The sequence below is a fragment of the Canis lupus genome, chromosome 5, assembly GCF_048164855.1.
Source record: "Canis lupus baileyi chromosome 5, mCanLup2.hap1, whole genome shotgun sequence".
Lineage (NCBI taxonomy): Eukaryota > Metazoa > Chordata > Mammalia > Carnivora > Canidae > Canis > Canis lupus.
The window spans coordinates 84,787,002-84,801,683 of record NC_132842.1 but is presented as its reverse complement, the minus strand read 5'-3'; the positions used below and the strand labels follow the sequence as shown (position 1 = coordinate 84,801,683).

The window sequence follows — 14,682 nt, the reverse complement described above, 5'->3', positions numbered from 1 at the left end:
TGCCATTTCGTCCTTACGACAGCTCTTGAAGGTAGGGCCTATGATTCCTCCCGTTTTAGAGATAAGGAAAGTAAGACTCAGAGATCTAACAAGTTACCCAGGCTCACCAGGCTACTGAGTGGCCAGAGTGGGGATTCCCACTCAGGGAGCCAGGCTTCAGAGTTCCCATTCTGAATTCTTACACTAACCTGACGAAATGGTCACAGTCTTTTATCTCTGGAGGTGAGGTTGTGAAGATATCAGATTCCTTCTATTTGTTTGTCTTTCCCTTCTAAGTTTGCTACAGTGAATATGAGTTAATTTTTAATTCTAAAATTTACTCAACAAAGCAAACAGGAAGCAGTCATGGGCTGATAGACAATACCAACAATTCAAGTACAGTTAGAAAGTGAAAAAGGTAGCTAGTTACTGTGTTGCAAATTCTCCTGACTTATGTACTTAACACCAGAAGAAAGAAGAGCTTTTTTTATGTAATAAAGGCTATATTTTTTCTGTTTAGAAAGTAATAAATGTGTTTTAGAGGTTATTTCAAAAAAGTTAATAAAACTATGAAGAAGTAGAAAATTAAAATTGATTCTGTTTTGTAATCTGTATTTTTCACTGATCAATAGATGAGAAACATTTCATTATATTAGTGTATTGTACTTTTGGTCCTCTTTATTATGGTATAATTTATAGTAAAATTAAGCAATTTTAAGAGTACAGTTCAGTGAGTTTTAGCAATTGTATAGTCTTGTAAGCATAGTCACATCCAGATTTTTAGAACATTTCTGTTATCTACAAAGTTTCCTTGTTTCCCCAGGCAGTCTCCTAATCCTTGTGTCCTGGCAGCCATTGGTTTGCTTTCCATCAGAATAGTTTTGCCTTTCTTTCTTTCTTTCTTTCTTTCTTTCTTTCTTTCTTTCTTTCTTTCTTTCTTTCTTTCTTTCTTCCCTTTCTTTTTTTATTTTTTATTTTTTTTTATTTTATTTTACTTATTAATGATAGGTACACAGTGAGAGAGAGAGAGAGAGGCAGAGACACAGGCAGAGGGAGAAGCAGGCTCCATGCACTGGGAACCCGATGTGGGATTTGATCCCGGGTCTCCAGGATCGCGCCCCGGGCCAAACAAAGGCAGGTGCTAAACTGCTGCGCCACCCAGGGATCCCTTCCCTTCCCTTCCCTTCCCTTCCCTTCCCTTCCCTTCCCTCCCCTCCCCTCCCCTCCCCTCCCCTCCCCTCCCCTCCTCTGTAAGTGAAATCGTACAGCGTAGCTCTGTCTGGCTTTTTTCACTTAGCGTAATGCTCTTGAGATCCATCCGTGGATGCATACTGCAATAGCAATGTGATTTCTTTTTATTGCCAAGTAGTATTCATTCATTGAATGTAATACAGTTTGTTATCCATTCACCCACTTTATATCCATTTAGGTAGTTTCAAGTTTTTGGCTATTATGAATAACACTACTGTGAACATTTGCATTGAAATCTTTGTGTGGATGTACGTTTTCATTTCTCTTAAATAAATACCTAAGAGAGGAATTGCTGCATTACATGGTAACTGTGTGGTTAACATTATAAGGAACTGTCTTCAGAATTCTTTTGGCTAAGAGGTCCCTGGCTGGCTCACTTGGTATGACATATGACTCTTGATCTCCACATTTTGAGTTCGAGCCCCACATTTGGGCATGGAGCCTCCTTAAAAAAAAAAAAAAAATCATTAAAAAAAAGTTTAAAAAATAATTATTTTTGCTTTTCTAGATTCTTTGCTCTTTCATGGATTTTAGAATCAGCTTGTCAGTGTCTACAGTAAAGTCTGTTGAAATTTAGATTGGGATTGTGTTGAATCTGCAGGTCAGCTTTTAGAGAAATGACATCTTCATACTATCCGTTTGTCTTTTTTTTTTTTTTTTTTAAAGATTTAATTTATTTACCCACGAGAGACACACAGAGAGAGAGAGAGGCAGAGACACAGACAGAGGAGAAGTAGGCCCCATGCAGGGAGCCTGATGCGGGACTCGATCCCGGGACTCCAGGAAGGCAGGCGCCAAACTGCTGAGCCATCCAGGGATCCCCTCCGTTTGTCTTTTGAGTATGGCATATTTCTCCATTTATTTAGGTCCTTAGTTTCCCTCAGCAGTGTTTGTAGCTTTGAGTTTACTGGTCTTATGTATCTTTTATTAAATTGATCCCTAGATCTTTTATATTTTTGATACTGTTATAAGTGATATTTCAAGTTTCAATTTCCAGTTTTCTGTAGACTGTATATAGAAGTGCAGTTGATTTTTATACACTGACCTTGCACCCTGCAACTTTGCTAGATATACTTACCACTTCCAGCTGCTTTTTGGAGGTTCTTTAGGATTTTTTTACATAAATGATAATGTTGTCTGTGAACTTTACTTTTTCCTTTTCAATCTGTATGCCTTTCGTCTCTTTTTCTTCCTTCACTACACTTCCAGTACAATGTTAAATAGAAGGAGTGACAGCAGACATCCTCGCCTGTTTCCAATCGTAGGGGAAAAGAATTCAGTTATTTTAGGGTTGGCGAACTATGGCCCATGAGAATATACATATATATATATATATACACTCATAAAGTTTTATTGGAATACAGCCATGTTTACTTACCTATGTACTATCTGTGGATATTTACACAGTTTTCTTGATTTGTTACAGATTTTTGTATCTGTGTTCCTGAGGAATATTAGTTTGTAGTGTTCGGGAATAGAAAATAATGCCTTTTCTGGTTTTGGTAACCAGGCAGTGCTATCCTTGTGGAATGAACTGGAAGTGTGCCCTTTTCTATTTTGAGAAAATTTCTGTAGAATTGATACTATTTCTTTGTGTATTGTGGATACAAGCCCTTTGATATATGTGTTGTGAATATTTTCTCCCAGTCTTTGGCTTTCCCCCCACTTTCCTAACACTATTCTTTGAAAAGCAGAAGTTTTTCATTTTGATGAAGTCCAATTTTTTTCTCTCACAATGTTTGTCTCTTGTCAAAGAAATTTTTGTCTACCATAAGGTGGCGAAAATTTTCTCTTCTGTTCTCTATTAGAAGCTTTTTTGAGTTGATTATTTTTAGTTTTTTAAAAGATTATTTATTTATTTATTTATTCATGAGAGACACACAGAGAGAGGCAGAGACACAGGCAGAGGGAGAAGCAGGCTCCTTACAGGGAGCTTGATGTGGGACTCGATCCCAGGACCCTGGGATCACTCCCTGAGCTGAAGGGCAGACGCTCAACCGCTGAGCTACCCAGGCATCCCTGAGCTAATTATTTTTAAAGATTTTTAAAGTAATCTCTGCACCCAACCTGGGGCTTGAACTCACGACCCTGAGATCAAGAATTGCATGTTTTACTGACTGAGCCATCCAGCTACCCCTTGAGTTAATTTTTGTATATTTTGTGAAGTGAGGGCTGAGTTTTTTTTTTTTTTTCCATATATATAGCTAGCCTGTTCCATTTCCCATTGTATTATCTTGGCACTTCTATTGAGAAGCAAACAACCATATAGGCATGTGTGTCTTTTTTTCACTTTCTATTCTGTTCTACTGATTTATATTTAATTATGTGTCAGTACCATCTTGTCTTAACCATTGCCGCTTCATAGTGTGTCTTGAAATCCTAGCGTAGGTCCTCCAACTTTGTTCTTTTTCAAAGTTGTTTTGGCTACTTCAGGACCTTTGTTTTTTCATACAAATTTTAGAATCAGCTTGTCTTTCAACAATAAAATCTGCTGGGATTTTTATTTTGATTACATTGAATCTATGTGTCTGGAGAATCAACATCTTAATAATAATACTGAGTCTTTGGTCCTCAGCTATGGCATATCTCTCCATTTAGTTAGGTCTTCAGTTCCTCTCAGTATTGTGTTGTAGTTTTGGTTATACTGGTCTTACACATCTTTTGTTAAATTGATCCCCTAGGTATTTGAAATTTTGATGCTATTATAAATGATACCAATTTTTAAAAATTTCAATGTCCAATTTTTTATTCAAAGTATAAGAAATATAACTTTCATATATTGACACGTTGACCTCTTATCCTTCAATCTTGCTAAACTTAGCCTAATTCCTTTTGATTCATTAGGGTTTTCTACATAGATGATTATGAATCATCTAATCATAATAAGGGATTGAATAAGGGAGTTGAATAAGGGAGTTACATGTTTTCCTCTCCAACCTATAAGTCTTTTTGCACAGACTAGGACTTCAGCATAATGTTGAATAGAAGTGGTGAGAGGGGTTGCCCTTGCTTTGTTCCTTATCTTAGGGAGAAAACATTCTATAAATATGATGCTAGCTGTAGATCGTTTGTGCATTTGTTGTTTAAGGACTCTGTCCATTCATCTAAATTGTCAGTTTGAAAATAAATAAATAAATAAATAGTCAATTGATTGGCATAAAGTTGTTTATAGGTTCCCTTATCTTTTCAATATTTGTAAATTCTGGGGGTGCCTGAGTGGCTCAGTCGGTTAAGCATCTATCTGCCTTGGGGATTGAGCCCCCATATCAGGCTCCCTGCTAACCCGGGAGTCTCTTCCTCCCTTTCCCTCTGCCTGCTCCCACTCACTCGTGCTCTCTTCCTCTCTCTCTTAAATGAATAAATAAAATCTTCAAAACAAAATTTTGTAAGTTCTTTTGTAGCAATGTCCTGCAATCCTTCCTGATAGTGACAATTTTTGTTTTCTTCGTATTTTCTTCTTCTTCTTTTTTTTTTTTTAAAGATTTTCTTTATTCATGACAGACAGAGAGAGAGAGAGAGGGAGAGGCAGAGACACAAGCAGAGGGAGAAGCAGGCTCCGTGCAGGGAGCCGGACATGGGACTCGATCCTGGGTCTCCAAGATCACACCCTGGGCTGAAGGCGGCGCTAAACCGCTGGGCCACCAGGGCTGCTCTTCTTCATATTTTCTTGATTCATATAGCTGGAGGTTTGTCTGTTTTATCAGTCTTTTCAAATAATTAACTTATTGAGGCTTGTATTATGACTGAGGCATATTCTCAATGAGTATGCCATGTACACTTGGAAAGAATGTATATTCTGTAGTTCTTGGGTATTGTATTAATGTTTGATTTTTAAAAATTATCTGTTTTCTAAATAACTGATTTCTGCTTTATATTTTTTTCCCTTTTACTTACTCAGGTTCATTTTGCTTTTCCTTTTTCTAGCTTCTTACAATAGAAGCTTTTTGATCACTGATTTAATCTTTATTCATGTATATTATAAAACACTTATTTAATATAAATTCTTCATTAAGTATTGTTTTAAGTGTGTCCCACAAATTTGAATATGTTACATTTTCTTTATCAGGCCAAAATATTTTTCTTTTCTTTTTTTTTTTTTTTTAAGATTTATTTATTTGTTATAGACCGAGAGAGAGAGAGAGAGAGAGAGAGAGAGAGAGAGAGAGGCAGAGACACAGGGGGAGGGAGAAGCTCCATGCTGGGAGCCCGATGCGGGACTTGATCCTGGGACTCTAGGATCACGCCCTGGGCCAAAGGCAGGAGCTAAACCGCTGAGCTACCCAGGGATCCCCCCAAAATATTTTTCTATTTCTCTTGTGATTTCTTTTTTGAACCTTGGGTTATCAAGAAGTGTAGAGTCTACTTTCCAAATAATTGGGGTTTTCCATTATCTTGTTACCGATTTCTAATGTGACTCCATATTGCTCATGGACTATACTCTGATTTTAATTGTTTTGGAATTATGAATTCATGGAACTTTGGGGAACTGGAGGCTTTTTGATTATAAAATTAGGGCATTGATTGAGTCTCTGAGTCCATTCTTCTTCCTGTTTCAGGTGAGAGATCAAGCCCAGCGCTGTTCACGGGTTCTCTTGGACATTGAGGCGGGTGCTCCTGTTCTCCTTATCCCCGAAAGTTCCAGATCAAATAATCTGATTGTAGCAAACTTGGGGAAGTTGAAAGTTAAGAACAAGTTTCTCTTTGCTGGTTTTCCTGGGACATTTTCCTTACAAGATAAGGTGAGCAATCCGTATCCATTACCTTTTCAGTCCAACTAGTATTTGAGCGTCATTTGAAGATTTCGTATGTTGTCATAAGATGACTTGTAACTGCTGTTACTTTTGTGGTATATGTGACTTGAACAATTTTTTTTTGACATTTTGTTTGACATTTAAATTAACCTTTTAATAGAAATAGTGAAAATTATAACCTTCACCAATTGTATGCAAGCAAACCAATGGGACCAACCTGTCTGTATGATGCTTTTCTCACAGGCTGACCTTATAAGTGATCAACTTTTTACATGACCTGCCTGTTTTCAGAGGATGGGATTTGGCCCATGGTTTATCTGAACCTGTTCAAGAATATCTTCCTAATAACACCTTATACAGTATTTGGCTTTACAATTTAAAGCTACTTTAGCACTTAACTATTTCTTAGGACAGTATTTAGAGGTAACTGGGCTGAAGATTGTTGCTTTCATTTTACATTCATGTAGTAAAACCCAGACTTGGTACCAGAGTTGGTCTAATGAGCCCCTCCCACCCATTTCCACAGTCCAGGAGACTACTGCTGCTGGAACTTGGGAGGGGGTCTTGTTCTAGGTGTGCATTTTAACGGAACCTTGCTGGTTTCCATGGCAGCTTTGTAGTATATTTGCTTATTAAGAACAAATTCATGTTAGCTTGTCAGAAAAGCACTGAAATTCCTAGCTGGTTATGCCCATCTTTAGTCTGATAGCTAATCAATAGTGAGAGAACCTTTGAAAGAGGAGGTACACAAGATTTCATTATGAGATCTTAGGACTGGCAATAATAGCGATAAATAACCAATATTCATTGGATGCTTCTCATACATAAACCAGTGATAAGCTCTTTACATATTTGTCTAGTTTTTCCTCCTTAGCAACCCTGAGGGGGTATCTAGTTTTATTAATCCCATTTTTTGAGCTAAAGATATTGAGACTTAGATAGGGTGAATCATTCCTTTTGGATAATTCAGGTAGTCACAAGTACAGCGTGGGCCTCAGACTTGGTGTGTCTGCCTTCCATATGCTCTAACTGTGATACACTTTTACCTCCCGCTATTAGGTTTAGATCTGTGTGGGGAGAATTAACTGGGGAAGGCTGTCCCTGTGATGTGCCTTACTGACCCTGGCCTGTGTAGCTGTAGCTCTTTCGAATTTTCTAAAGGGTGTGGCTGAGTTCATTAAAATAATTAGAGGGAAGAACTCCAGCTCTGCTGCCATCACTGCCCACTGCCACTCCAGCTCTGCTGCCATCACTGCCCAAGGAGGAGTGAATCTCTCCTTTGGAGCTGTCTTTTGAGCCCATAGTAAGTTCTTTAGTAGGATATCTTTGTGGTAAATCTTTGTTTTGAGGACTAAATTTTTTAGGAAGAGATCTGCTAGAACCAGGATGGGTGATCAGGTTGGAATAGCACCGTCGTTTCTCTGCCCTTCCTAAAAAGGTGAAGGGCTGATGCTCTGTATTGGTTTTATCTATACATGGGCTCATGAGCTAACTCGGAAGTTGGCCTCTAAAGAATTGCAGAATATTTGAAGAAATTTTTGCATATGAGTTTCTGTTTTGTTAAATAAGCCAAATAACAGCACATAGTCTGTAGCATTTTAATGAAAGACTTTTCCTGTATTTGTTTTTGAGGATTTGATTTTAAGTGGCAGTGCATACAAGGATCGCTTTTTCTTCAAGGTATAATAGACTTTTTGCCTTCTGGCTATTCTCAAAAACCTTATGGGATTCAGCAGACAATTCACATTCATATGCTTTAAAAAGAAAACTTTAAAAACTAACTCTTTAAGTACCACATTATTTGGGAAAGCCTGCTTATCACTTTTTTGTCCCTTTGATGAGTCACTTCCTTCCCTTGTAGAGAAGGCTTTCTTAAGGACCAATAAAGGAATTTTTTCTTTTTTTGGCTCTAGGCAGTAATTTCTTGATGATCTGATTCCCTTAAATCCCAGGAAAACTTTATTTTGTTACATGCCAGTGATTGTTCTGGAGAATTCCATAAGGGCCGCTTGGAGTGTGTAGCTTGGTAAAGTCTTTGTAATCAGATAAACATGTCTGTGGAGCTTACCTCTCTGCAGGGGCACAGTCAGGCTTAGTTGATCTAGGCCAAGATGAAGAATCACTTTCTTCACCAAAAATCACTTTGCATTTACATTTTCCCTTTGATGTATTTGCATGTGTGAGGTTTGTTTAATATGTATTCCAGTGGTTAAAGAACAGGAAATACTCCTGAAATCAAAGCTTGCAGAGGGGTTATTTGCCTTTGAGTTCCACTATTCCAGTGTGTTTGGGATTGTTTTACACAAATCCATGTCTTAATGAGTGCAGGCTTGGATTTTTTACATATGCTTTCCTTTCATTCTTCTCAACCACAGCTTACGTTTAAACCATAATTTCTAAGTCAGCCTTTCAAAAGCTTTGAGTTAATCTCCTCAAGCCATTGATTTATTTAAACCAACTACAGAGAGGATGTAAAGATGAATCAAGTGAAAGACCAACAACTACTCTCTAGAATTTAAATAAACTAAGCAAAGGGGAAGGTTTTTAATGTCGAAGTATCTAAATAAGAGCAGTTACCTAGCAATTTGCCTTCCAAAAAAAAAAAAATGCGGAAAGTAAGAACTGTCCCCCCCCCCCCCCCATTACTTGTAAATCACTGTACTCCAGGTACTGGGAAGAACAGTATTACCATTTCTTTTTCAAATGCTGAGACAAATCAACATTTAGGACAGTACTAGCAGGAAACCCATTCTTCCTCTTACCCCCCAACATGCCTGTGAAAGTGGGTCAGTGGTGCAGAAGCCCTGCAAATACATAACATGGAGGCATGGGTGAAATTTATTTATTTTTTTATTTTTTTATGGGTGAAGTTTAAAAGTCAATTAATGAATCATTCTGGTGACAAAGATTTACCCCGTTAGCAATGAACTGAAGGTACTAAATATGTAAGAAAAGTGTGTAGTGTTTTCAATAGAACTGCAGAATTTTTTTTTTTAAGATTTTATTTATTTATTCATGAGAGACACAGAGAGAGAGAGAGGCAGAGACACAGGCGGAGGGGAAGCAGGCTCCATGCAGGGAGCCCGACGTAGGACTTGATCCCAGGACTTCAGGATCATGCCCTGGGCCCAAAGGCAGGCGCTAAACCGCTGAGCCACCCAAGGATCCCTAGAACTGCAGAATTTATGTTATTCTGTATTTGCCCTTAATTTTTATGCCCTTGAACAGAAACATAATAGGAATAGTCAGCCTCCTGTGCTTTTCCATTTTGTTTTCATTTGCAGTTACTTAAAGAGATGAGAAATGTAAACCCAGAAGAAGTGACTTCTAGGAAGTATAGACACAGTACCATGACTTGATTCTGTTGGAACCATATTGTTACAGATACATTTTCTTAGAATAATAAGCCCCTCCCTTCCAGCAAAGCAACAACCTATATCCTATGGCCCAGAGGTCTGCTTTTGCTGTGTTTGACCTAGACTAAACCACCAATAGCATCTTAAGCCAACAGATAATATATTCCTGCAAGATCGCTGTAGTTTTCAACAGGTGTTGAATTAAAAGTCACATCTCTGCAAATAATTACATGTGACAGGAAATGTCATGATTCCGTTACCCTTTTGTTTATGGAATTTGGGAGGCTTGGGAAGTACCAAGTACCATAGAGTCTTTGAAGAGTCTAAGGACTGGGTTAGGACTTGCAGGAGAGTAAAGATGCAGTCACCTCCATTCTGCCTTCTAGTTTTATTTTATTTCTTCCCAGGAATCTGTGCCTTCAGCTTCCCCAACGGGTACCCCCAAACACAGTATGAGGAAAATGACAAGCACAGAGGACCCGAAGGGAACGCGTTCTGAGGGGCTGTTCATGATGCCTCCTGTTGGAATGAGTCCAGGCAGCCTGAGGAGTGAGTTTGTGCCAAGTACCTCGACCAAGCAGCAAGGGCAGCAAGCCACGCCCTCTGCTAGCCAGGTTTCCAGTAGTCCAGGTAAAAGAGGAGAAAGGTGGGGAGTTCATGAGACTGGTGGGTGCCTCGGGGGGATGCATCAGAGCGGTAGTGAGTCTTTAGTGATAGTCTGATTTTGATATTGCTTTTAGAAAGCTTAAGAATCTTAGCATGTTGATTTTAGCAGTGGGTGACTTCTAAAGTCCAGTTAAATGAGCAAGACACAGTGTGAATAAAGGGATTTAGATGGTCTCTTAGGACTTTTTCCTTTAGGTGAAGGCCGTTGCCCCAAGATAGAGTTAATATAAGTAGAATGATTCCTGCATCCTTAGACATATCCTTGCAAGTTTCTGTCTAGACACTATCCTTTTTCTACTTAATTATTGTTCTGTATAACTCTAAAAAAAAAAAATCAAAGAACTTTTAAGAAATATTAGTGTGAATTAGGTCACAATAGAGATACTATAAGTAACAATTTTGCAAAGACAGGAAGCATCCAGTTATTGGTGTTCTTTAAGCATTAGTCATTCCAGATAAGAACCTGATTTTAGCCTTTTGGGTTTTTAAAAATTTAATTAAGTTTAATTTTTAATTTTATTTTAATTCCAGTGTGTTAACAGTGTTATATTAGTTTCATGTGTACAATACAGTGATTCAGCACTTCATAATCACCCTGTGCTCATCAGGACAAGTGTTCTCCTTAATCCTCATCACCATTTCACCTATCCCCCTACCACCTCCCTCCTGATAACCATCAGTTTGTTCTCTGTAGTTAAAAATCTGGTTTTTGGCTTATCTCTCTCCCTCTCTCTTTTTTCCTTTGCTTGTTTGTTTTGTTTCTTAAATTCCACATATGAGTAAAATCATATGGTATTTGTTTTTCTCTGCTTGACATTTCATTTAGCATAGTAACCTCTAGCTGCATCCATGTCATTGTAGATGGCAAGATTTCATTCTTTTCTATGGCTGAATAATGTTCCATTGTATTTACAATTTTATATTAGAATATAAGCTTCATAGGGGGAAAGATATTTGTATGTTTTATTCACTGCTGTATCCTAGAATAGTGTCCTGGACTTTAGAAAAATAGCTGGCAGAGAGGAGGTGTTTTAAGAATATTTGTACAGATGAATTTTAAGTCTGAAGAACTGATATATTTAGTGTGGGCTGAATGCTGGTGTTGTAATTTGGCTATCCTGCGTATGAGCATGCTGTTAGACATTGGCTCTGCCGCTCTGTGGAGGAGATGAGAGAGGCACTACGTGGGCCCCTACATTATGGCCAGAGTGAGATGTTACAGGAAGGATGGCATGGTGCAGGAGGAAAGAACAGAGAGGCCCTAGCTGAGATCAAGAGGGGAGGGCGATGCTGTAGGTAAGGCTGTTCAGATAGCAAAGGACTTGGCAGTTTTGGGGAGACAGAGGCCCGTGAGTGAGGCTTCAGGAGCAGGGTGGAGAATGGCTTGAGATAAAGTTGGAAAAGTAGGCAGTGGGCTTATGCAGGGTTTTATAGGGGTTTAGGGGGAGTTTTACAGAAACAACTTTGGATTAAGCATAATCATTAAAGCGTAGAAGGAAGAGAATGTTATGGCCTCATTTATTTTTTTAAGGATTACACAGGTATTTTGTGGGCAGTACGGTTTTGTGAGGGCCAGATGGGAATACGTAGGTATATTGGAAGGGAATTTCTGGTGGGCCAGGAGGGAATGATGGTGGTTTGGATGAGATCAGTAGTAGCGGAAATGATTACATATTTGTTCAGGAAAAGAGTTTTGTTGCTGGAAAACTTTATAAGCCTTTGGGTTACATCATCTCTACATGAGACCCCTGTAGGATATCCTTGGGAGGGATGGCTGTCAAACCATTTTGGTCATAAATCCTTTAGGTTCAGCTCATATCTGAGGACAGTAGTGAGACACTGAAGGGATGTGGCACAGTATGTGTGTGGCATAGAAGAGGAGCAGACAGGAAGTGTCTAGCACGGGAGCATCGCAGAGGGAGGCCTTGGTGCCAGAGTGGAGACTTTTGGATACTCAGATTTTTGAAGCAGGCAGTTCTGAACGTTTTCCAAAGACAGAATGAACTTTGTTTAGCTTTTTAGTTTTGTTCGGGGTCATTCCTTTTTGGGTCTTACTTTCTTCATTCTCTCTCTTTCCTTGGGTCCATGTAGAAGATCATGTCTGCCTGCTGGATTGCATTGTTGTGGATCTGCAAGACATGGATATCTTTGCTGCAGAGAGACGTCCACGAGAGTATTCTAAGGCCTCTGATGACAGCAGTGGAGATCTGATATTCCCTTCCTATTTCGTGCGTCAGACGGGAGGGAGTCTTCTAACTGAGCCTTGTCGGCTGAAATTGCAGGTGGAAAGGAATTTGGACAAGTGAGTGGTTTATGTCTGGATAGGTGTCTATCTTAGGTAGAATCTTAATAACTTGGAAATCAGTGCTGTGAAGGTAAGTCTGGAAGAGAATGGGTGTTCTGTTATTTTTTCTAGGTAGCAATGTTTATTGAGTCCCAACTGTGTGCTAGACATGAAGGCTACTATGATGGGAAGAAAACCTTATGTCTTTTTGGAGCTTACATTTTGATGATACAGGGATATAAGAAGGCAAATTAGAAAGTGATTCTAATTTAGAGTTTCAGTGTTATAAACTCTGTTACAGGATTGCCCCTTGGGAAACAAAGACCAACGGGCATGACGGTAGACGCAGGGAGGTGGTGATGGCATTGGGGGGGGCGTATTTTGGAAGAGGTGACAATTGGATTCTATGTTTCAAGCACAATAGATTCTGGACCTGGTGTTGCTACATATGCTGGAGCTCCATTTAATCAGAGTAACTATTGAGATGCAGCTTTGCCCACCTTGCTCTATTAAGCAATCTGAAAGTACTCCATAAAGGCTAATGAACTGACTCTAATTTACTTTTTCATTGGCCTCAAACACAGGACACCCATTTTGCAGGTTTAGAGCATTGCTGCAGTTGTCATTACTTCTGTGGGATCATCTGGGAAATGTCTCGAAAAGAAATAATCCCAGACCCCACCTGAGACCACCAGAACCTGACTCTCAAGGCCCAGGCTCGGGTCATGTGAGCAAGGGCCCTTGGTGGTACTTATGTTGGCCTAGCCCATACACAGTGCGTAATGTCTGTCCATTTGGGACATTAATTTTGGAGAAAGCAGCAATGCTTGCGTTTCAACTATAGCCAGAGGTGGGATGTGGCTGTCGAGTAATGAAAGAGGTTCTCATTTGCAGCATTTTGACAAGCAGTCTCCTTATTTGTGGGGAGTGTAGTTTTAATCCCTCTTTGGCCACTCCCTTCGCGGTTCTTGGGTTTGGGTGAGCCATTTAATGCCACCTTTTTGTTTCTCTCTGGATTAACGACACTGTGTTGCTGCTCTCTCTGGGATTTTTGCATTTCATTCTTGTTATTCGAGTGCTCCCTGGCTGGCACTCAGTTATGCTTGGCATGGGCTCTCTCTAGCTTCACTGGCCTAGCAGTCTTAGGAGGAGCTTCGTTCTTTAGAAATGGAACACTTTGTTGTCTTTTCAAGTAATGCTTTCCCCTTCAAAAAATGTGCTTTGTTACCCTGATACTGTAAACTTGACTGGCTTCGCTTCCATCAGTTTTGATGTGCAGGTGATTATACTGTTAGCCCTGATAGGCGATAATAACTCAGTATGAGGTACCCTCTCACCACAGAAACAGGAAGCCGAGAGGGCACTGGGTAGTCCTGCCCAGCCTTTCTTTGTGCCTTGCATCACTGTTCTTTCTTTACTTGATCATATATAGGTTTTTCTCTGCAGACAAAATAATTTTTTTTATAGTCCTCTTCTACTTTCAATCCCAGTCCTCTACTGTACATACTCAGAATGTGGTGTCTGCAGGATCCATGTTGCCCCCTTCACCCCAAGAGGGTGAGGGAAGAGCTCTTCAGTGTTGGGATGAAGTATACCACCCCCTGACCCGAACGTCTCAACCGTACTCTTGCCCATCTCGGCAGAGACCAGTAACAGATTCAGATTTTATCCTGATGCCTCATCTGGATTCAGCATGAAACTCTGGTGTCTGTCTTTAGTTATCATGAAATCTGAAGAGTTAAATGAAGAGGTTGCCATTTCTTTATTGCCCTCCCAATTGTAGTGTTTAAGCTCTTTCTGAGTCTCATGAGATTTTTCTTTATTAATAGATTATTTAGCTAGCTCAGATTTGGGGACTTCATAAGTACATATTTTCAGAGAAAGGGGGCTTTTGGTAGCTGAAGCATGATGCTCAGTTGTGCTGTTGTGCTTCATTTGGAGCCACATGAACTTTTTATTATTGGAAGTTAGAAATGAACTGATTGATAATGTAGGGGTACATTTTAGCTCTTTCTTACATTTGGGTGTGAGCTTTGTCAGTGTTAAATTCCCGACTTATTTGCCAAAGTGACTTATTTTTCTTTTCTCAGAGAAATAAGTCATACTGTGCCAGACATATCTATCCATGGCAATCTCTCCTCAGTCCACTGCTCCCTGGATTTGTACAAATACAAGCTGATCCGTGGTTTATTGGAGAACAACCTTGGAGAGCCCATAGAGGAATTTATGCGGCCTTACGATTTACAAGACCCAAGAATTCACGTGAGTGAGACCTCGTGCTATCCTGTAACTCTTAACTCTTGCAGTCACTGCCAATGGCCACCTCGCTCATGGGTCCTTCCAGCTCATCTGCGGAGAGAAGGTAGAGCAGCAAACAGATTAACATCTTGACCTA

General features: G+C 39.5%; 1 protein-coding gene across 10 annotated transcripts in view; it reads left to right on the top strand.

The window, feature by feature from the left end:
- VPS13D (vacuolar protein sorting 13 homolog D) overlaps positions 1-14,682 on the top strand; it is a 236,859-nt gene that overhangs the window by 50,108 nt on the left and 172,069 nt on the right. For all 10 annotated transcript variants that reach the window (XM_072828308.1, XM_072828307.1, XM_072828306.1 and 7 more), the window contains exons 25-28: positions 5,787-5,969; positions 9,745-9,967; positions 12,095-12,305; positions 14,378-14,549. In XM_072828308.1, coding sequence (XP_072684409.1) covers positions 5,787-5,969; positions 9,745-9,967; positions 12,095-12,305; positions 14,378-14,549 — 789 coding nt within the window. The remainder of the gene's footprint in view (positions 1-5,786; positions 5,970-9,744; positions 9,968-12,094; positions 12,306-14,377; positions 14,550-14,682) is intronic.